At 35.5% G+C, this 22,086-nt stretch overlaps 2 protein-coding genes across 2 annotated transcripts; one reads left to right on the forward strand and one right to left on the reverse strand.

Annotated features, from left to right (window-relative positions):
- The first annotated feature begins 8,111 nt into the window (after positions 1–8,111).
- Positions 8,112–10,547, forward strand: LOC140871359 (protein FAR1-RELATED SEQUENCE 5-like). The gene is made up of 7 exons (XM_073273835.1): positions 8,112–8,674; positions 8,794–8,870; positions 8,910–9,295; positions 9,411–9,690; positions 9,798–9,898; positions 9,991–10,176; positions 10,473–10,547. Exons 1-7 carry the CDS (start codon positions 8,112–8,114, stop codon positions 10,545–10,547), a joined length of 1,668 nt encoding a protein of 555 aa, XP_073129936.1.
- A 766-nt stretch (positions 10,548–11,313) lies between these two features.
- LOC140888049 (lignin-forming anionic peroxidase-like) lies at positions 11,314–12,628 on the reverse strand. Its single transcript, XM_073295723.1, has 3 exons — positions 12,162–12,628; positions 11,905–12,070; positions 11,314–11,809 (listed from the first exon to the last, which is right to left on the reverse strand). The coding sequence occupies exons 1-3, from the start codon at positions 12,576–12,578 to the stop codon at positions 11,421–11,423; spliced, it is 972 nt and encodes a 323-aa protein (XP_073151824.1). The 5' UTR covers positions 12,579–12,628; the 3' UTR covers positions 11,314–11,420.
- Between the last annotated feature and the right edge of the window lie 9,458 nt (positions 12,629–22,086).

The raw sequence follows: 22,086 nt of genomic DNA on the forward strand, positions 1-22,086 counted from the left end.
AATCATCAATGCATTTATGAAGCATTAAATGTGCATTCAATGCAGCATCAGAACGTTCAAAAATAAAGACGTTGTTGATTGACCTATATAAAGGAAAGATTGCTCAAGAAGTGACAAGAAGACAAGCAACACGAAAAATCTCAATCAACTCAATCACTTGAATACTATCAGAAGTCCTCATCTGATATACTGAAGCAATACTTGAGCACACTTACAAGATCATTCACTTGCTGCTCAAATAAACCCTCGCCTACAGTTTACATATCTGATCTTCAAGGATCATCCTAGGGTTTCCAAGCCTCTCGACCGCTCTGCAGTTTGAGAAGCTCAACCGGACTGTATTCATTATTGAAGAGACTTGAAGCTACTCTGAAAGCTTCCACCAGTCTGATAAGAACTGAGAATCTTATCTGTGTAAATCTAGGAGTTTCGGATTAGGCATTGGATAAGTCCTAAGTCTGAAGTGGGTGTATTGCAAGACGTTGTAATAACCAAAGTCTTCTAGTGAATTCCTTCCTAAGTGGAAGAAGGGGAGACGTAGAAGGATTAAGCCTTCGAACTTCCATAAATCGTGCCTTAGTCTTTACTGCATATTTATCTTATATATTGCTCATACATCGTGTTATAACTTGCCTTTGCATCACTAAAACCTCTGAACTATTTCCGCACTATTTTAGTTGTTCAAACCGTTTTAAAAGTTGAGAAAATAGATTAAGTGAACTAAACTTCACTTGATCATTTTGAAAAGAAAGAAAATAAGTTTCAGAGTGTATTCACCCCCCCTCTACCCTCTGAACCGATCCCAACAGTGTTGTCTCTGATGTCTTCAACACGAACGGCAACACGGGGACATGCAACAACGATGGTTGCAAACCTTGCTTCAGAGTTCTTCAAATTCTTCAACAGAATTCTTCAGAGTATGCGCAATATATTATCGTCTGGAGTCCTCTCATCTTGTGCGTGAAATCCCCTTTTATAGATTAGCATTCAAATCTTGAAGATTTTCTTAGATAGAGTCCTACATGAATAAGAAAACATGTTTTAGTAGGAAATAAACTCTATCAAATCTTGGAAATCAAATCTTGATAATATCGAATTATATTATATCAACTAATCACCTTATCAAGACATGATTTAAACTTAGACAAATATATCTTTAACATAATCGATACATACTCAGGATATTTACCATATATTTTATCTTGTCTAGAAATCAAAATCTAATAATATAAATTAATACAAAGGCCGAAAATATCAAGGAATAAAATTCCTTTTAAGCTCGAAAACAAGCTCGCTTAACGAGCTTGAAAATGAGCTCGCTAACGAGCCTACTTAACAAGATCTCTTATGAGTCTAAAAACGTGCTCTCTTAACGAGCCTGGAGACGAGCTTGCTTAACGAGCTCCCTAACGAGTCTGCTTAAAAAGCTCGCTTAATGAGCCTGAAAACAAGCTAGACTCATTTAATATGATAAATGAGTCGAACTCGAGCCGAGCCCGAGCCTTATGATCAAAGGCGGAGGTAGGTGTTAGGCCACCCGGGCTTCAGCCCGGTTGGCTCAAATTTTTTTTAAAAACTTTATATTGACAAAAAAATTTTAAAAATAAATTTTAAGTGTTATTTTTAGGGCTAATGTTATACTAGCCCGGGTAATTCAATTAAAAAAATGAAATAGCCCACTTTTTAGTTCTCAAAACTACTCCAAAAAAATTTAATGAAACTAAAAATGGGTTGTTTTCATGTCTATCCTTATCTTAGTGTCATATTTTTCACTATCAATCTTCTAAAGTTCTATGACATTATAATGCTTACACTTTTATAAAGTATATATCGACCAAACAATTATGGAATTTGTATATTCGCTGGGAAATATTTAATATTTTTGTAATTAATTTTGAGACGATTTTTTTTGGTTTTTTTTAATAAAAAAATTTTTACTGTTTTTTCTAAAAAATAGGTGTTTTCAGCTTCTATGATTTTTGGATTTCTCGCTAAAAAATTTTAGCCAGAGCGGAACTGAAATTATGGCTCCGCCATTGCTTATGATAAAAGTTTGGACCGAGCCCGAGTTCTTATATATACCAAACGAACCGAGCCCGATATTGATAATGTTTAGCTCGGTTCATTTACATCCCTACTCTTTAACATGTGTTGAAGGTCAACGAACAATATAATGGATCTCTTGAACATGTGTTGAAGGTCAACGAACAATATAATGGACACACATATATTAAACTTCTCCTTAATTCCAAGTTTGTCATTATTATTATTTCTAATGTTTTTTTTCTAATTTTCACTAATTTCACAATTTTATCTACAAAATAAATTTAATTTCAAAGTTTCAGTGTTTAAATAAAATCAAAGGATATATATATTTTCTTATAGAGCCATAAAGAGCACAAATTCGAGACAAACACATTTACGTGTCGCGTTACACTATTTAAAACAAGTATTAATTTTTCACCTCCTTTAAAAAAGGAAAGGAAGTTCAAAATTATGTGCTTTAGGTAAAGTGAAAAAGCAATCATCAAGAACAAAAAAAATTAAAAGGGTTTATTCATTAATTCCTTGATTAATAGTGATAAATGGATAAAAATGGGTTGTGGAAAGCGATCGAATTTGAAATAATTTCATTCCAAAAATATCATACGTACAGTTTACAGATAACGAACAAATCGTCCAAGAGAGACACTTATTCCATTAATACAAATTAAGAAATATAACAAGAAATATAAATTAAACCAATCTAATTACATGTTTATGCTACAAACATGCATGGACCTAGTTAATTAATAGCGCCACAAGTCCTTCTCACAATCCCATTTGGTGCAAGTAATGGCTGAATCTCCCCCATTCTCAACATGGCGGAGGCGAAATCGGCAGCGAAAGCAGTTGATCTTTACATCCTTGTTTCAATAGTTCTCATCGTCGCTTTTGGAATTGTACTAAAAATCATGTGAACAGAGGCGGACTTCGTGTATATACTATTTTTTTGATTTTGGTATTTATATTATTTGTCCCTCTAAAAACAAAGTCATGTCCACTTGTGCCTGCAAAATCAAAAAAATAAAAATAAAAATTAAGCTTAATTCATTGAATGAATGATTACATATATATTACTTTTTTATTGTTATTATGTTGCTAGTATATAGAATAAAACATCTCTATGAATTGAGATTGTGGTTCTCGCTTAGCATGTTTTTATTGGTTACAATGAAAAAAAAATTATAAAATATAAAAATACAACAAACTCTGACATATACAAAAATATATTTTGATATATAATCGATAATATCTTTTAAGGAAGATTTGGCTTTCTTCTTTTGAGAAAAAAATTAATATTAATTTTAAGTATTATATATATATATATATATATATATATATAAACGGTATTCATGTTATTGAAAGTTATACAAATATATAATAATTATTTTCATCATTTTGTATGAAAACGCGGCTCCCCCGAACATGGAGTCTTTCGATAATTTTTACAACTATAATATTACACATTGTTGCATGTTTTTCGTTCGCAAGCGTACGGTTTCAAATATTAATAAAGGAATAAGTCTAAATCGATCCCACGGAGAATGAATAAAATGATATTATATTAAATATTTGTAACTAATAAAATTTTAATCATATTTAGAGCTACGATTATGGTTTGAATTTGATTAATTAAAAATTGCAATTAATAAAATTAATAACGATGAGTTCACAAGACGAAAGTTCGATGGAAAAAAAATTCTAGAGGTTCGATTTCACTTAACTATCAACCAATTTAATTTTTAAAGAAATCTATATAATAAATTCTTCTAGTTTACTAAACAAGAATTATCAATATTTTTTCTACTCTCTTTTCCAAGTGACAAGTATAAATTTGTATTTAATATCAAACTCAATATTCCTATCAAAGTTTAGATATCAAATTCGGTAATAAGCACAAAAAATTTTAATGGCTTCAATGGAGTTATAGGCCTTTCCGAGTAGTAAATTTCAAATAAATATAACAATTCAACTAGTAATCAGTTAATTGAACAATAAATTTAGGAAAACACAAATAAACCAAATGAAGAATTCTAATATATCAATCAAAATATCAAAAACATGGTCTCAAATCAAGCTACGTCGTCCCTTTAGATAAAAGAATTAGTTCATAATAAAAATAAAAATCAAACAAAGCATGTTCTTAAACATCATTCAAAAATTAGAAAAAAAAAACGAAATAAAAACGAAGGTAGATGATACTTCTCCGTGTCCGAAAGTCGTTTTTTCTGTCTTCATGCCAAGGCTTTCTCCATTTTCCTTGGTATCTAGCCGTCTTTTTTCTCAAAACCTTGATTCCTCACTCAAATAAGCCAAGCAATCCTTTTAAAATCCAAGAAATAAAATTTTCCAAAAATAGGACACGCAGGGCGCGGGTGCGCTACAACTTGAGCGCAGAGGCGCTATGGTGATGAACTTCGAGCGCGGGTGCGCTGTTTCTCGGGCGCGGGCCGGGGTCGCTGATCGCAGATAGTTTCTTTGAAAATACGGACCACGGGCATCGGGCGTCTGTTTATCGGCGCTTGAACTTTTACAGCCGAGCGCTGGGGCGCTTCTGTGCTCGACATCTTTTCTATATATGTGCAGAATTCTTACAAAAATCATATCCGGAGTTATAGCTGTTGGATTGTACTGAAATTTTGACAACATATTTATAGCATCTTATGCCACATTCTGAATGGTACAGATCGGATTCGAATCACTCTAGACTTGCCAATAATTTTTGTGCACTTGCTGCTTCGTAATTCCTTCTTGCGCCACTTCTCGGTGCTCCGAATTTGATATCCGCACTTCTTTTCGCTTCGATCTTATCTCCTTCTCCTCATTTCATCTATTTCACTTATTTCACATGACAAAAAATGATTGTTACCTAAATTCTTGCAAACGACACAAACAAACAAAAACATGCATATATAATATCGCTCGATACATAACAAAATTCAAGTTAAATCATATAAAATATAAGTGCAAAAATTGCACTTATCACACATATTTGAATATAAATCAAATTAATTAAAAAGATTGTGCAAGCACACAACACATGTTCTGATACACTACTATATATAAATTATACATATAAACAAGGTTATAGTTCTAAGAGCATCTACAAAGTCAAATGAAGTTGAGTGGATTTCAGCAGATGTTCGAAAGTGTTTCCCTCCTTCATTGAAGTGAATTATTAAATTTCGACTTTACAGATAGAAGGAAATGTTCGCGCTCGATGATCAAACTGACCAAACTTTGTTTTATTTATATAATAGATATATTTTTATTTTCGCATTCCCTTGCTTTCTCGAATGTAGCCGCTGCATTAAGTTGTTTATGGCCCAGTTTGGAATGAGAAGCCAGGCCAAAAAAGCACTTTTTTAAAAATAAAAAAAAAAGTGCTTTTTCAGCTGATAAGGTGTTTGGATGAGTAAAAAAATGCTTAAAAAAGTACTTTTTTAAGTAAAAAAATGGGCTTTTTCAGAAGCCAAAATTTATAGCTTAAAAAAGCACTTATTTTAAAAAATGACTACAGAATCCAAACGGGCTCTATGACTCCCTTTCAGGCTAGAAAAGAGACTAGTACAGCTTACGTAATAGACCATTTCGAATAATAGACGGACTGAAGGATAGGCAGAATGATTAGGCCTTAGGTGATAAACCTTTACCTGACAGATGGGGCTGTCGTAGCTATTATACCAGTTAACATGGCTGTCAGTGGGAAGAATACTAGCTAATTTATATTTCAACATTATCACTACGATATAATCACACCAACTTTATAATTGAACATATATACTCTAATGTTGTATATTATATAACATGTGATCAAACAACATTCTCTTGAAAATCTCATTCGTTGCTCCAATAAAAATGAAATTCCCTCGCATATTCTAATGTATAACATTTTTTTTTTATATATATATCTTTACACAGGTTAAGAAACTCATTAATTAAACAAAAAAATTTTACAAACAACTTCCAAGAACTTTATCCATCGACGTGAGACAACTAACACACCATTCACTGAAGATCTGAAGTGTGAAGTTTACTACACAGGCCACACCCAAGATGTTTAAGTCCATGTATGCAACTCTGGAAAATTTTGATGGCTAACGGACTTCCCAAAGCGATCCATTAGCTCCATTTTGTGTCCCGGAATCACCGAACAATACATCCCACCTCCAGTGGTTTATGATCCATGATTGATTTACGGTAATAGCCAGCGACCTGCCATTTAGTGACGCGGATTTGTCCTATTATTATTTGGTCTGATTGGAAAATTATCAATCCAAACTTTAATTAGTTATATACCATACGAAGTTGGCGAGACATATTATTCCAACAAACCCAACTCATTTTAACAACTCTTGGAAAAAAAAAGTGAAAGATAATATATATGTTTGATACATAATAATATTTGCGCTCCAAATACAAGAGAGACATAAAAAAATAAAAAATAAAAATAAAGAGAGAACACTTGTCTTTCTCTCTCGCCAATGGGGAAAAGCCCACCCGGCCACCCCTACTGAGTTCTCTAATTAATTAATTAACCGCATGTCACTTTATTCCTTTTTTTTTTTTTTTTTAGAAGTCACTTTTATCTTATTTGCACTCTCTCGAACATGTGTTGAAGGTTAACGAACAATATAATGGACACACATATATTAAAATTCTCCTTAATTAATTCCAAGTTAGTCATTATTATTATTTCTAATGTTATTTTTCTAATTTTCACTAATTTCTAAATTCGAGAAAAACATATTTCCGTGTCGCGTTACACTATTTATAACAAGTATTAATTTTCACCTCCTTTCAAATAGGAATGGAAGTTTAAAATTTATGTGCTTTATTTTAGGTAAAGTGAAAAAGCCATCAACAAGCACAAAAAAAAACTATATAATTAAGGTTAATTCCTTGATAAATATTTCGGGAACGGATCCCCTGCTGTGGATCCCCCACAGCAGGGGATGTTGTTCCCAAATGCAATATTAATACGTAAGGATTAAGGAATTTTTGGATTTCATTAATATGGTTTTTTTTTTAATTTAGTAAAAAGTTTTAAGTTTATATTAATTGTTTCCTTTTCTTTTGTTTTTCCTCTTTTCTTATTTTCTCCTCCATCCAATATGTTAATTTTTTGTTAAATTTATTATAAAAAAATACATAGTTTAATTTATATTTTTTTTGGCTTTATTAATATGGGTTTTTTTTAATTTGGTAAAACATATTTAGTTTCAAATTTTTTTCTTTCTCGTTGTTTTCTTCGTCCGACAACTAATCCTTTTTCTTCTGTTTTCTTGCATTCAATTTTTTATTTTTATTTTTATTTTTACAGGAAAGACTCCAACATAAAGGTTCGACTTCTTGATCTTTCACATGTTTATTTTTATTTATTGTTTGGCTGCTGAATTTTTTATTTTGTTTTATTTGTTTGTTCTTTTTATTGTATTATTGAATATATATATATATATATATATATATATATACTAGTTTTTATCTTGTGATATTTAATAATTTTTTATAGGGATGAAAAAATTTTCTTCGCTTCTTTGTTTGTACTTTTGTTTTAAAATTATTTTAAAGTTAGTTAAAAGAAAATATATGATTCTGTATATTAAATTAATTAGTATGTTATATTTTTTTATCGTGAATTTATTAATCAATAATCAGTAGTTATATAAAATCATGAATAATGTAAGTGGTTTTTTAATTTTGAATTTGCCTTTCATTTTTGCATATTTTAGAAAACTGTCCGTGATGTTTTTTTTTCAAATAATATTTGTAAAATATTATAAACAAAATTAGTAGTATAAAATTCTAAGATTAAAAATTTTTCATTACAAATATTATATTTATCACTAATAAGGTTATCATTTGTGATATACCACTCTCTTTTGATTGACATTGGTTGCAATTGATGTACTTGACGTTTTAAGCTTTGATTTATTGTTTTTGGATATTAGTTATATTATTATTTTTATTAATTTGTTGTGTTTGATATATAAAATAAATTTATTGAATTTTTTGTCAATGTCTTTGAAATAGAGACAGAATTGATACATCAAGAATCGAGATTCTTGATGGATTCTACTTCAAATGAATTCAAGCCTAAGATTGGTATGATATTTAATAGTCTAGATGAGGCTTGGAAGTTTTGGATTGAATATGGTGGAAAAATTGGATTTGGAGTTAGGAAGCATTATTTTAACAAGAACAAGAACACTGGTGTTATAACTTCGGCTAAATATGTTTGTTGTAAGGAGGGTGTTCGTAAGGAAGACAAAAGAGATTTTTCGACACGCAATCCTCGGCTTGAGACTCGAACAAATTGTAAAGTAAGATTGGGAGTCACATTTGTGGATAATAAATATAAAGTTAATGAGTTTATTGAAGAGCACAATCACCCGCTCCATCTTCAAGAAACAGTTCATATGTTGGCTTCCCAACGTAAAGTGACAGAAGTCCAGTCATATGAGATTGATTTGGCAGAAGAGGTTGGGCTTAAACAAAAATCGAATTTTCAGTTGATGAGTAGACATGCAGGGGGAATAAATGGTCTTGGTTATACCATGTTGGATGCAAAAAACTATATTCGTTCCAAAAGACAAAAAAATATGGTATATGGTGAAGTAAGTTGTCTGATGCGATATTTTCAACAACAATTATCTAAAAATCCATCATTTTATCATGCCAATCAGATGGATGTGGAAGAACAGATAACTAATTTTTTTGGGCCGATGCAAGAATGCTAATCGACTATGAGTATTTTGGTGATGTTGTGTCATTGGATACCACGTATTGTACGAACCGTGCACATCGACCACTTGTTATTTTCTCAGGTTTCAATCATCATAGAGGAGCGGTGATTTTTGGTGCAGCACTTTTGTATGATGAGACAGCATCATCCTTTGAATGGTTGTTCAAAACCTTTTTAGAGGCACACAAGCAAAAAAAACCTCTCACTATCTTCACCGACCAAGATCAAGCTATGGCAAAGGCCTTACAGGAGGTGATGCCTGAGATATTCCATGGATTGTGTACATGGCATTTAATGCAAAATGGCATCAAACACTTGGGAAACTTGATGAAAGATGGTTCTCATTTCTTGACTGATTTTAAGAGGTGCATGTATGGCATTGATGATGGGACTCAATTTGAGGAGGCATGGAGTGTTTTACTAGCACAATATAATGTTCATGAAAACACATGGTTGCAATCCACCTACAATATAAAAGAGAAATGGGCAGCTTGTTACATGAAAAAGGTTTTTACTCTTGGTATGAGGAGCACACAACTCAGTGAAAAGCGTCAATTCTGATATTAAGAGTTGTATGAAACCCGACTTAGATATAATGCAATTTTTTAAGCACTTTAAACAGGTCTTGGAGGAAAAGCGTTACAATGAGTTAAGGTGTGAATTTGAGACACGCCAAAAATTATCGAGATTAAAGCTAGAGAGTTCTCCTATGTTGCGTCAACTTTCTGAGATTTATACACCTACTATATTTAATCTATTTCAAATGGAGTTTGTTTTGTTCGCAGCTGCTTACATAAAATTTAAGAATGAAACTCAACCATTATTTGAATATGTTGTCGGGTTAATCGATAAAGAAGGAGAATGGAGGGTGACATTCAATCCTAGCACCAAGATGATTTCATGTAGTTGCCGAAAATTTGAGATGACTGGATTATTGTGTTGTCATGCTGTGAAAGTATATGATGTATTGGACATAAAAAAAACTTTCGGAGGATTATATCTTGAACAGGTGGACGAGAAAAGCTAGAAGTGGAGTGGTACATGATTATATGGGGAATGAAGTTGATGAAGATCCTAAACGATAAAGTTCATAACGATATAGAAAACTATGTATGATGCTCATAAGATTGGCAACCGAAGCATCCGTCCACCCATCAACTTTTTTTTTGGTGCATAATTCGGTATGTGATCTAACCAAGAAGGTCATGGAAATGCGTTTGACTGGATTGAGCCAAAACAACAATGATAGTGTCAGGGCATCATTGACAGGACCTTCCGTGATACAAGCAAAAGGATTCAAGAAAAAAATTGGTGTGAAAAAGTCGAGGAGGTTAAAGAGTTGGGTAGAACTTAAAGCAAAACGAAGAAAAATAGGTTCTAGAGTCAAGGTAAAAATAATTATTACTACTGATATTTTGTGGAAAAAAATTATATATTTGCTTATTATTTATAATTATTGTAGGACGTTGGAACACATGATGAATTATCTGTACCTTGCTCAGCACCTTCGGTACCTAGGCATGTCTTCAAACAACTGAAAGTCAATTCAATTTTATCAAATTATTGATGGTATGAACTTTAATTATATCTAGAATTTTTTGGTGTGTAAAAATTTTAAGCAAAAAAAAAAAAAATTCTTATGAGTTGAAAATGTTTTTATAATTTGTATTCTTATTTGATGTAGGCACAACTTGATCATCCTCAGAATTCTCTTGAACCCATGGATTTCAATGGAGATATATCCAATACATGTCCTTGAATATCTATGTTTTTTTTTGAAGGAATAATATATTAAGATTGTTAATTGAAATAAAGACTCAAAATATATGAGTTATTATTTTTGATGGAAGTGTAGTGATTACTTTTAGTTTTATCCAATAATGCATGATGAAAATATTCTACATTTTAAGTTAAACATTAAAATGTTAATAGTCTTATATTGTTAAAAATTTTATTATAAAAATTAACAATACTCATAGCATTCTGCAAAATGATACAAAGGCATTATTAAATGATAAAAAATAGTATTATTAATATAGTATTTAAGATATATTTTTTGAAATAATATAATATTTAATATTAAAATCACGAATTTAATTTTTTCTTTCCGATAGGCGATGACCATTAATTTAACGTCAATAAATTAAACTATATATTGTTTTATAATAAATTGAACAAAAAATTAACATATTGGATGGAAGAGAAAATAAGAAAAGAAGAAAAACAAAAGAAAAGGAAACAATTAATGTAAACTTACAACTTTTTACTAAATTAAAAAAAAAAAAATCATATTAATAAAACCCAAAAATTCCTTAATCCTTACGTATCAATATTGCATTTAAGATTTGAAATTGTTTTATGACTTACCATAATTAAAGGAACAGCATCCCCTGCTGTGGGGGATCCCACAGCAGGGGATCCGTTCCCAAATATTTCATACATAAAAAAAGGGTACTTGTGAAAAGCGCATTTGAAGTAATTTCATTTCAAAAATATCATACAGTTTACAAATAACAAACAAATCGTCCAAGAGAGACACTTATTCCATTAATACAAATTAAGAAATATAACAAGAAATATAAATTAAACCAATCTAATTACATGTTTATGCTACAAACATGCATGGACCTAGTTAATTAATAGCGCCACAAGTCCTTCTCACAATCCCATTTGGTGCAAGTAATGGCTGAATCTCCCCCATTCTCAACATGGCGGAGGCGAAATCGGCAGCGAAAGCAGATGGACTCCTGCTATACTCGAGGACGATGCTGTTGGTAGATGGGGAAGTGAAAAGAACCTGATCGGATTGAAGAAGACCCTTTCTCTGTACCAGATTCTTGAAGTAGTTGTTGTCGAATGAATTCGGTGTCACCAAATCGAGCGGGGCCAAAGTGGCGTCTCCACCTGTTTGAGGGCATTGGCGTCTGCGGGTGCTAGCGAAGCCTGCATCGATATCTGTTCCATTGCTGTATATTCTCGACCGAAACAAGAAGCATTGGGCTTGGCCGAGTGTATGTGCTCCTACAAACGTCACGCAACAATTAATGTTAGTACTTCCGAAAGTCTAGTACAAGTACATGCATGTACGTACGTGAAACTACTATATATATATATACCTGATAGGGCAATCATATCTCTTGTGTTAAGTCCCTTTACGGCAAAGGCGGAAATAAGGGTGTTGGCATCCGCGAAAGGGCTCGGGAGATCGGTGTTTGCTCGAGCACGGTTCGCGGTGGTGGAGTCCTTTCTTCCGAGCTTCACATCCCACGATGGACCACCAACCTGCATGCATATGTACATGTTTCATTAATTAAAAAATCAACCATGTCTGAATTTATATGGTGGAAATATATATTGTATTATAAATTCTTACAGCAACTGAAGCATCACGGGATGCTAAGGTGAGTATGTCCGCGCATGAAACCACACCGGGACATAAGCGCTCCACGGCACGCTTAGCTTCCTCTATGACGTTGTATCCTCTAGCAGAATTTATGTTGGGAAACGCTGTTTTCTCACTTTGAATGGTGGGCGTCTCGTCGAGAAGAATCGACGCATCGCATCCCTGAACAAAGCAATCGTGGAAATGTAGCCGGACCAGCGAGGCCGCCATGCGACGCTCTGCGGATACCGCCCGTCGGACGACGTTGCGGATTTCAGTGAGTGCATTTGGGCATGTTTTGGTATAAAAAGTAGTAGATAGTTGGGCTTCACATGACATGTTAGAGAGTAGAAGCAAGAGCGATATAAGGGAAAACAGGCTGCAGAATGAACTCGTGAAGCTACCCATAATTTAAAGAGATTTTGATAGAAAAACTTAATTCACTCAGATTGATTGCAATTGAGGTTGATGGAGATGATGGGGTTCTTGGCAACTATTTATAGGACAAAAAGAGAGCTATATTCTGTAAAGTTAAGTAAAAATTAAAAAAAAAAAAAAATTATCGTTGTTCACTGTTGACTTCTACCAACGCGTATATGTCTGCCACAATTCATTAAAAAATGTTGGTCGATTCCTTTTCCAGCTTTTTATATTTGCAATTGCATGTAAAAGTTCAACTGACCAATCCCATTTGATTTGGTCTTTGTTCGAGGGAATTTAATTATAAATACTTTATGCAATCTAACTCAATATTGAAAAAATAAGTATTATGCTGAAACCGACAGATCAAATTTTGAACGATGAATGAATAGTTTTTTTTGTTAACATTTGTAGAAAATGAAGAAATTAATATGCATATATACTTATTTGAACCTTAATTGTCATTAATTAATTATCTATACGAATACTCAAAATTATTTTACTTTGTCTGAAGCATATTATTTATTAGATAGTTGAATATGCAAATTAATACGGCCAAATGGTTAATTGTGAAATAATACGTTACGAGTCCCAAAGCACTCGCACAAAATTCTTGCATGTGTGTGTATAGAAAACAAGTTGCAGTGACGAAGGTGCATGGAAATTAAATATGTACTTTATTTTTGATAGCACAAATGGAATAGTCAAAATTAGCATAAACTAACTTTATTGCAATAAACTTACTTATAATAATCACAATCTTATCTCTGAAAAAGGTTTAATAAATACTTGTTTTCCCAATGTTATTCTTTTGTCACTTCCATTTAGTTCCATTGTGAATATCATGTTTACTTGCAAATATTTGACATTGAGTTCGAATTAGACTTTTTGAGCTCCTCTATTATGATTTAACATATGTTTTAATTAGAAGTATAATTTACAATTTTATGTTAGTTTCAAAATTTAAATTTAATTATTTTAGGGATAAAATACATTCTATTTGTGTCTCTAGATCGATCATAGCACATTATAATATGCAGTTGTTTTGTATAATTATATTATATGAGTAGAAACATAGGTTTCAGATCAAAAATTTCACAATCATTTTTTCAGACAGGAGACGGCGAATGAAGTTGCTCACTCTCTTGCCTCTTTTGTTATTTCCTCCCCACCCCTTTTGTTTGGGAACGCGAGACTTTCCTTTTTGGTTGATTGATCTTGTAATTCAAGACTATCTTATTGTTGATTTTAATAACACGGGATCATTTTTTTAAAAAAAAATTTTTTGTCATGCCAACAGTTCGGGGAAAAAATTGTGACTATGATAAAATTTTGACATAAAAGTAATTTTTTTCACTCAAATAAGCATAAATTATACAATATATTTTTTACTTAAAAAAGTAGTGAGTTGATTAGATATTCATCTCACAAAATTGATAAATAAATCGATCTCAAAAGATTTTATTTTTATTTTTCCTATACTAAACTACCGTAATTAAAATCAACTTATCCTCCAAAAAAAAATAAACTTACTCATATTATTTTCTCTCCCCCTTGTAAGTTTTGACTTCTTGTAAAGTCAAATGCAAGTTGGCATATTACATCACGAGATCAATATTTTTTTTTTAAGAAGTTGAATAAAAAACCAAGCTGTATTTTGACGTTTGATTTTGTTCTCTTATTGCCCAGGAAACGGTCAATGTCAATATCTTTCACGCAAATCCTCTCTAGATTTACAGCTCAACTACAGCATTATTAAATACTAGTGTTCTTTCACAAGCGCTGCGTATTTATACATTTGAGATAATTATTTAAACGAAAATTTTTGTATTTTCAAATTAATATAATGAATTTTAACATAATTTTTTTATTAAGAATGATAGTACTATATAAAAATTTAAAATTTAGAAGATTAATATAGATTTAAAAATTATTTAAATAATTTTAAAAATTTTGAAAAGTGGATAATGTTACATCAAGACAACAAACAATATATTTAATTTTAGGGTCTAGTGCTTTAGAGTTTACTAGTGTATTGACATTATTCTAATTAATTTGATTTATATTGAGAAACTAAACAGTAATTTCAAATATCAAAATAAAACAAAAACAAAATAAAAAACAAAAATGTAATATATATATCATATAAGAGTAATTTTGACCCAAAAAAATGGCTCTTTTCTCTAATATGCAGATTATTTATATATAATACATTATATAAGTATAGATAACAATTGAACGAAAAATTATAATTAATACTTTATAAAAAATCATGAATTAATTTTAAAATAAATTATATGATAATCTAAACACCGCATTCTGAAATAGGGAGAGATTGTAAAAATTAGATTTTGAATTTGAAATCTTATCCCAGATTTGAGACTTAATATCAAGATGAATTTACTAATTGCCACTCGCCAAACACCCCATGGTGAATACGTTAACCATTCTCCATCAAGATTAGATTAGATGATGGGCATGTTCATGTTGCATATTTTATTATCATTTTATTGTCATTTGTGTGTGCATTCATTTGTTTTAATTAAGTTTTTGTTGGTTTTTCTTATATCGTGCCTACATTACACGCTCCCGTGTTTATTGTATAGGACGTAGCGTTTTGTCGAGGAAAAGATGGAAAAGCAATTGCGCAAGAATGAGTTACGGAGCAGTAATGATTATAAAATCATATTTAATTTTATAGAAGTCCAAATCTGATCTCCACCGTTCAGAATAAAGTCAAGATGTTTTGAAGCAGCTGTCCAAATTTTAGCTCAATCCGACGGCTAGATCTCCTAATATAAATTTTACAAAATCGCTGCTCGCTGGAAAAAAAGCTGCGCGCTCGATCCGCATGAACTCGGTGCGCCCTAGCGCGCCTATTGAAAATTCGGGACAGTAAGTTGGGTTGTGCGCACTCGAGCGCACCGACTTTTTTGAGAAATCTGTTTTAATTAGAAAACTTTCTTGGGAAGGACTCTAGTCTTTAAATACATCATATAACTCGAAAATTACTATCTTTTGATGACTTCTGAAGATCTTTAGACGGCTACATACAGAGAATTCATCTAGCGGCTAGGTTTTATCTTTCTTATTCTTAGATTTTAATTCTTCTTTTTTTTATTCTTGGTTGAGGAAGACGAATCCTTGAATTTATTTATCTTGTGAGATTCAGATTTTCATTGTTTGAATTTTATCGAGTATCAAGAGTTGTTCTGATTTATTTCATGCTTGTGTGTTTGATTATTAGATTGATCACCCGATAATTCTTTCATACAATCTACCGCTAAATTAGAATTCAAATTCGTAATTGTTTGAATCATCTGATTTGTGAAGCAACTGTGATTAATATTTTCTGATGTTGAATTTGTTAAATCGTAGGAACAACAATTGACTAGACTAAATACAACCGCTGGTGTTTGTGTTGTCTAACTTCATTAGTTTTACTCATTTGAATGCTACCGTGAGTTTAAATCTAGATTTCTGTTATCCGATTAATTTATTGTTAAGGGTTAACTTAGAACGCTGGTGTCTAGTTAACTAAAATTAAGGTGAAATAGGAATTAAATTTCCAATGATGAATATTCGATGTGAATTAATTATTTTTAGGGAATCGATGATCGAGTGAATGACTTCAAGGGTGTAGTCGATCGATACCAAGTCTCGTTATTTATTTGATCTTTCTTATTTTAATTCTTGCATAGTAGATTTTAAAGTTTAAAATCCCTTTTTATTTATTTCCTTTATTTTTAAGAACACAAATAAATTTCACTTTCCTCGTGGGAATTAACGATCCCTACTCTCGCTACTACGTGTCCATTTAGTTAATCTGAGTTGGGTTAATTTGGGCGTGATATGTAGTGACCCTTACCCGGATCACCTACTAAACAGAACTTATGCATGCAATTAACTTAATTAAACAGATATCAGAATAAAACTACGGAAACCATAAACATTATACAATCCCAAGTAAAGGAATCTGTAATTTATGCAAATAATATACAACCAAATCGAATAGCTGTATCAACCCAAACAACAGTAATAAAACCTAGACGAAGCTCCAGCTGGTCAACCACTGACTAGCCCCTCCTGGATCCACCCTCCTCGTCCAATCGCAAACCTGCCTCATGGAATAGGGTGTCCAAAAACACAGAGTACGAGACGTGAGCATAAAACGATCAGTACGAGAGTATGAGTATACATGCATGCAAAGTGAACTTCCTATAAACTCGAGGTCAAGGATCAGATAACAGAGACAGACCGGGCCCTGGTATGTAGCACGATGTGCCGTCGCTTCAGGAGGTGGCTCCCATACCGAGATAACCGTGGATACGCCGGACCCAAATCGATGGAAGTCCATCCACTAACAGGATAGGGTACAACCCTACTAACAGACATCTCGAAAGAGATACAGCAAGATGCAAATGAATGCAGCATAATGTCATGGCATATAAATCATGCAGTCACATAATACATGCATACTCAGTCAGGATATCTCGAACAGTACTTTCGTACCTCAAAACAGTGCAAGCTCTACCAACTCTAGGTCCACGCCTATAGTCTGCTCTACACTTCCAAATGATACTACTATCATTAAAGTGCTCTAAAAGCTTAACTAAGCTATTGCATACTCCTAAATATTTATAGGAAGCAAAAACTATACCTTCGTCCGTCGTTAGCCCTTTGATGTCGATGCCTCCAGAACTTGGGCACAACTCTGCTACGACTACCGAACGCCTCGCCGACCACCGGGTCAAGTCTAGGAAGGCTAGAACAACTCGAATAGACTAGAAAGGAGAGGGAAATACTCAGAATTGGCAATTGGAAATGAAGCCTCGGCCCTCTATTTATAGACAACGATCGGAACTTCCGATCCTTGATCGGAACGTCCGAACCTCGATCGGAACGTCCGATCCCTGCCATCGGAGCTTTCGAAGATCCTGATCTGCCACGTGTCAAAATATCACTTGTTGACTTCGGATAGGGGTGATCGGAGCTTCCGATCCTGATCAGAGCTTCCTATCCAACCACACGTCATGGATGACGTAATATCATCGGTGCCTCCGATCGCTCATCGGAGCTTCCGATCCTGTTCGGAGCTTCCGATCGTGCCTTCGGAGCTTCCGATCCGTCCGATACCCAATTTATTTAATTAGAATTAATCCTTTAATTACTCAATTAGGGTATAGGCTACTACATTCTCCCCCACTTAAGATATTTCGTCCTCGAAATCAGATCTTAAGTACCGAATGCAATACAGAAATCAAAAACATTCTTTATTCAAATCAAACGTTTACAGAGTTTGCAACTGAATACAACTTAAAGAATGAAATCAAAACAACTCAGAATGGTCTTCACGCATCCTGTCCTCAAGCTCCCAAGTAGCTTCCTCAGTGCCTCGGCGCTGCCACTGAACTAAAACCAAAGGAATGACTTTGTTCCGTAAAACCTTATCCTTAAAATCCAGGATACGAATAGGTTTCTCAACATAAGTCAAATCCTTGTTCACCTGAACCTCAAACCGCTGCAGAATATGAGATTCATCCGCCACATACCGTCCCAACAGAGATACGTGGAACACGTCGTGAATACTGGATAGATGCGGTGGCAAAGCTAGTCGATAAGCCAAATCGCCAATGCTTTCCAAGATCTCAAACGGACCGATAAACCTGGGAGACAACTTGCCCTTAAGGCCAAATCTGAGAATCTTGCGGAAAGGTGACACTCTCAGAAACACTTTCTCCCCGACATCGAACTGCAAAGGCCTACGCTTGATATTAGCATAGCTGTCCTGACGATCCTGTGCAGTCTTAATCTGTTTCTTGATCTGATCAACAATGTCTATCGCCTGCTAGATAAACTCCGGTCCCTCAGCCTGTCTCTCCCCCAATTCTTCCCAGAAGAGTGGAGTACGACAACGTCGCCCGTACAACGCCTCAAAAGGTGCCATCCCAATACTAGTATGATAGCTGTTGTTGTACGCGAACTCGATCAATGGCAAATGATCCTGCCAGGCTGAACCAAAATCCATGACGCACGCTCTAAGCATATCCTCCAAAGTACGGATAGTGCGCTCTGACTGACCATCAGTCTCCGGATGATAGGCAGTACTCAAACTGAGAGTAGTACCCATCGCACGCTGAACACTCCCCCAGAATCTAGAAGTGAACCTGGGGTCCCGATCACTGACAATGTTCACAGGCACTCCATGAAGTCGAACGATCTCCTGAATGTACATCCGTGCCATACGATACACATCGTACTCCCGGCTATAGGCAATGAAATGCGCTGACTTGGTGAGTCGGTCCACCACAACCCAGATAGCATCACATTTCCTTGGGGATACCGGCAAATGGGTCACAAAGTCCATTGTGATAAACTCTCATTTCCATTCAGAAATAGGCAGACTGTGAAGCAATCCTCCAGGTCGTCGGTGCTCTGCCTTGACTTGTTGACACACCAAACATCTCGAAACAAACTGATAAACACTGCGTTTCATTCCTTTCCACCAGAAACGAGTACGTAGATCCTTGTACATCTTATTGCTCCCAGGATGAATACTCAACTTAGTGTGATGTGCCTGAGACAAAATCTCCTCTCGCAACTCTTCATCCTGTGGAATCACAAGCCTACCAGACAAACACAGAAAACCATCTGACTGATAATGAAATCCAGACGAGCTACCCTCGTTAGCTAGACGAGCTAAATGTTGGGTCTTCGAATCAGTCATCTGAGCATCTCGGATCCGCGAATACAAAGCTGGCTCAGATAATATCGCAAACATCTGGATACTCTGCATACCTTTCTTATGCTTGAAGGTATAACCTGAAGTACAACAGTCACTGATCGCACTAGACATCGAACAAGTCTGAAGTGCGGATAGTCGCACCTTGAGACTCAAAGCATCAGCGGTGAGATTAGCAGCTCCCGGATGGTACTTAATCTCGCAATCATAGTCCTTAAGCAAGTCCATCCAACGTCTCTGCCTCATGTTCAACTCAGCCTGAGTGAACAAATATTTGAGACTCTTATGGTCGGTGAAGATCTCAAATTTCTCGCCATACAGATAATGACGCCAGATCTTCAAAGCGAATACAATGGCTGCCAATTCCAAATCATGGACTGGGTAGTTGTCCTCGTGAAGCTTCAGCTGTCTAGAAGTGTATGCGATCACATGCCCATTCTGAGTCAGGACACAACCTAACCCATGAAGAGAAGCATCAGTGTATACCACATACCCTCCAGATCCTGACGGTAATGCCAACACCGGCGCAGAAGTCAACCGCCATCGAAGCTCACAGAAATTCTCCTCACACTCGGAGGACCACTCGAAGTACACACCCTTGCGAGTAAGCTGCATCAAAGGTCGAGCTAGTTGAGAGAAGTTCAGAATGAAGCGACGATAATACCCTGCTAGACTCAGAAAACTACGGATCTCAGCAACTGTCGTCGGACGCGACCAATTAAGTACCGCTTCAATCTTGCTTGGATCAATAGAAATCCCCTCCCTGGATATGATATGGCCAAGAAAGACCACTCTATCCATCCAGAACTCACACTTGCTCAGCTTGGCGTACAACTGCTCATCTTGAAGAGTCTGCAGTACCAACCGCAAGTGAGAAACATGCTCTTCCGTATTACGCGAATACACCAAGATGTCGTCAATGAAGACCACGACAAACTTGTCCAAATACTCCCTGAAGACACAGTTCATCAGATCCATGAATATAGCCGGCGCATTAGTCAAACCAAATGGCATCACTAGGAACTCGTAATGCCCATAGCGAGTACGGAATGCAGTTTTGGCTACGTCCTGATCACGGACTCTCAACTGATGATACCCAGACCTCAAGTCAATCTTGGGGTAAACTGACGTGCCCTGCAGCTGATCAAAAAAGTCATCAATACGAGGCAACGGATACTTGTTCTTCACAGTGACTCGATTTAGCTGCCGATAGTCAATGCACAGCCGCATTGACCCATCCTTCTTCTTCACGAAGAGAACAGGAGCTTCCCAAGGAGATACACTAGGACGAATGTACCCCTTGTCCAAAATATCCTGTAGCTGATTCTTCAACTCACGTATCTCTGACGGAGCCAGACGATACAGTGCTCTAGAAATAGGCGAAGTACCCGGCATCAACTCTATGCCAAACTCGACTTCTCTAACAGGAGGTAAACCCGGAATCTCATCAGGAAAAACGTCTAGGAATTCATCCACAACAGGAATGCTCTCTATCCCAATACTCTCAGCGGACAAATCAACTGCATAGATAAGGTAGCCTTTCCCGCCAGACTCTAGAGCTTGACAGGCTCTCAAAGCTGATACCAAAGGCATCGGGGGTCGCGCTCCCTCACCATAGAAAAACCAGCTCTCACTCCCCTCCGGATAAAAGCGTACTAATCTCTGATAGCAGTCCACTGAAGCTCGATAGGTAGTCAACATATCTATTCCCAGAATGCAATCAAAGTCGTCCATCGCCAGGACCATGAGATTCGCAATCAAAATGTTACCCTCAAACTCTAAAGGGCAACCCATCACTAGACGCTTAGCCAAAGCAGATTGGCCCGTCGGAGTAGAAACAGACATCACTACGTCTAGTGCAATGCATGGTAACTTATGCCTCTTAACAAAACGTGCAGAAATGAAGGAATGAGATGCACCAGTGTCAATAAATACAAGAGCAGGTATACCATAAAGAAGAAATATACCTGCGATGATTTTCTCATTCTCCTCCACAGCCTGATCATGTCTCAGGGCAAACACCTGGCCAGAAGCTCGTGGCCTCAAATGAGAACTCCCAGCAGGCTGTCCCTGCGACCTCTGCTGTACGGTGGCCTGAGAACCAGATCCAGAACCGCCTCCCCTAGACAATGGACAATCCCTCTGGATATGACCAGTCTCTCCACAACGGAAACAAGCTCCAGAATTTCTACGGCACTTGTCGGATGGATGGTTCTTCCCACAGTGGTCACACTTGTCCTTCTTACCGTAACGGACAACACCTCCAGAACCAGAGGAAGAAGAAGATCCAGACTTCTTGGAAGTTTGGGCACGGGGACCCAAAGAACTAGCAGGCCTCGACTGAGGGAAAGACCTGTTCCGCCGAATGCTGTCCTCCGCCTGGTGACAACGGATCACCAAACCCTCGTAGGACATGTCGTCGCCAACCGCCACACGATCATGGATCTCAGGGTTAAGGCCCTGAAGGAACAGATTATACTTCATCTCTGAGCTATCAGCAATCTCGAGGCAATAGGATAGCAGATCAAAGAACTTCTGCTGATACTCATCAATAGACATGGCTCCCTGTCGCAGACTCAGTAGCTCGCCTGCCTTCGACTGTCGGAGTGCAGGAGGAAAATACCGCTTTTGAAAATTTGTGCGAAACTCGGCCTAGGTGGCCACTCCTCTCGCCGCAACAAAAGGTGCAGAAGTAAACCTCCACCACCTGCGTGCACGTCCATCCAGAATATAGCCAAGGGTCTCCATCTTCTG

The sequence above is a fragment of the Henckelia pumila genome, chromosome 1, assembly GCF_033568475.1.
Source record: "Henckelia pumila isolate YLH828 chromosome 1, ASM3356847v2, whole genome shotgun sequence".
Classification (NCBI taxonomy): Eukaryota; Viridiplantae; Streptophyta; class Magnoliopsida; order Lamiales; family Gesneriaceae; genus Henckelia; species Henckelia pumila.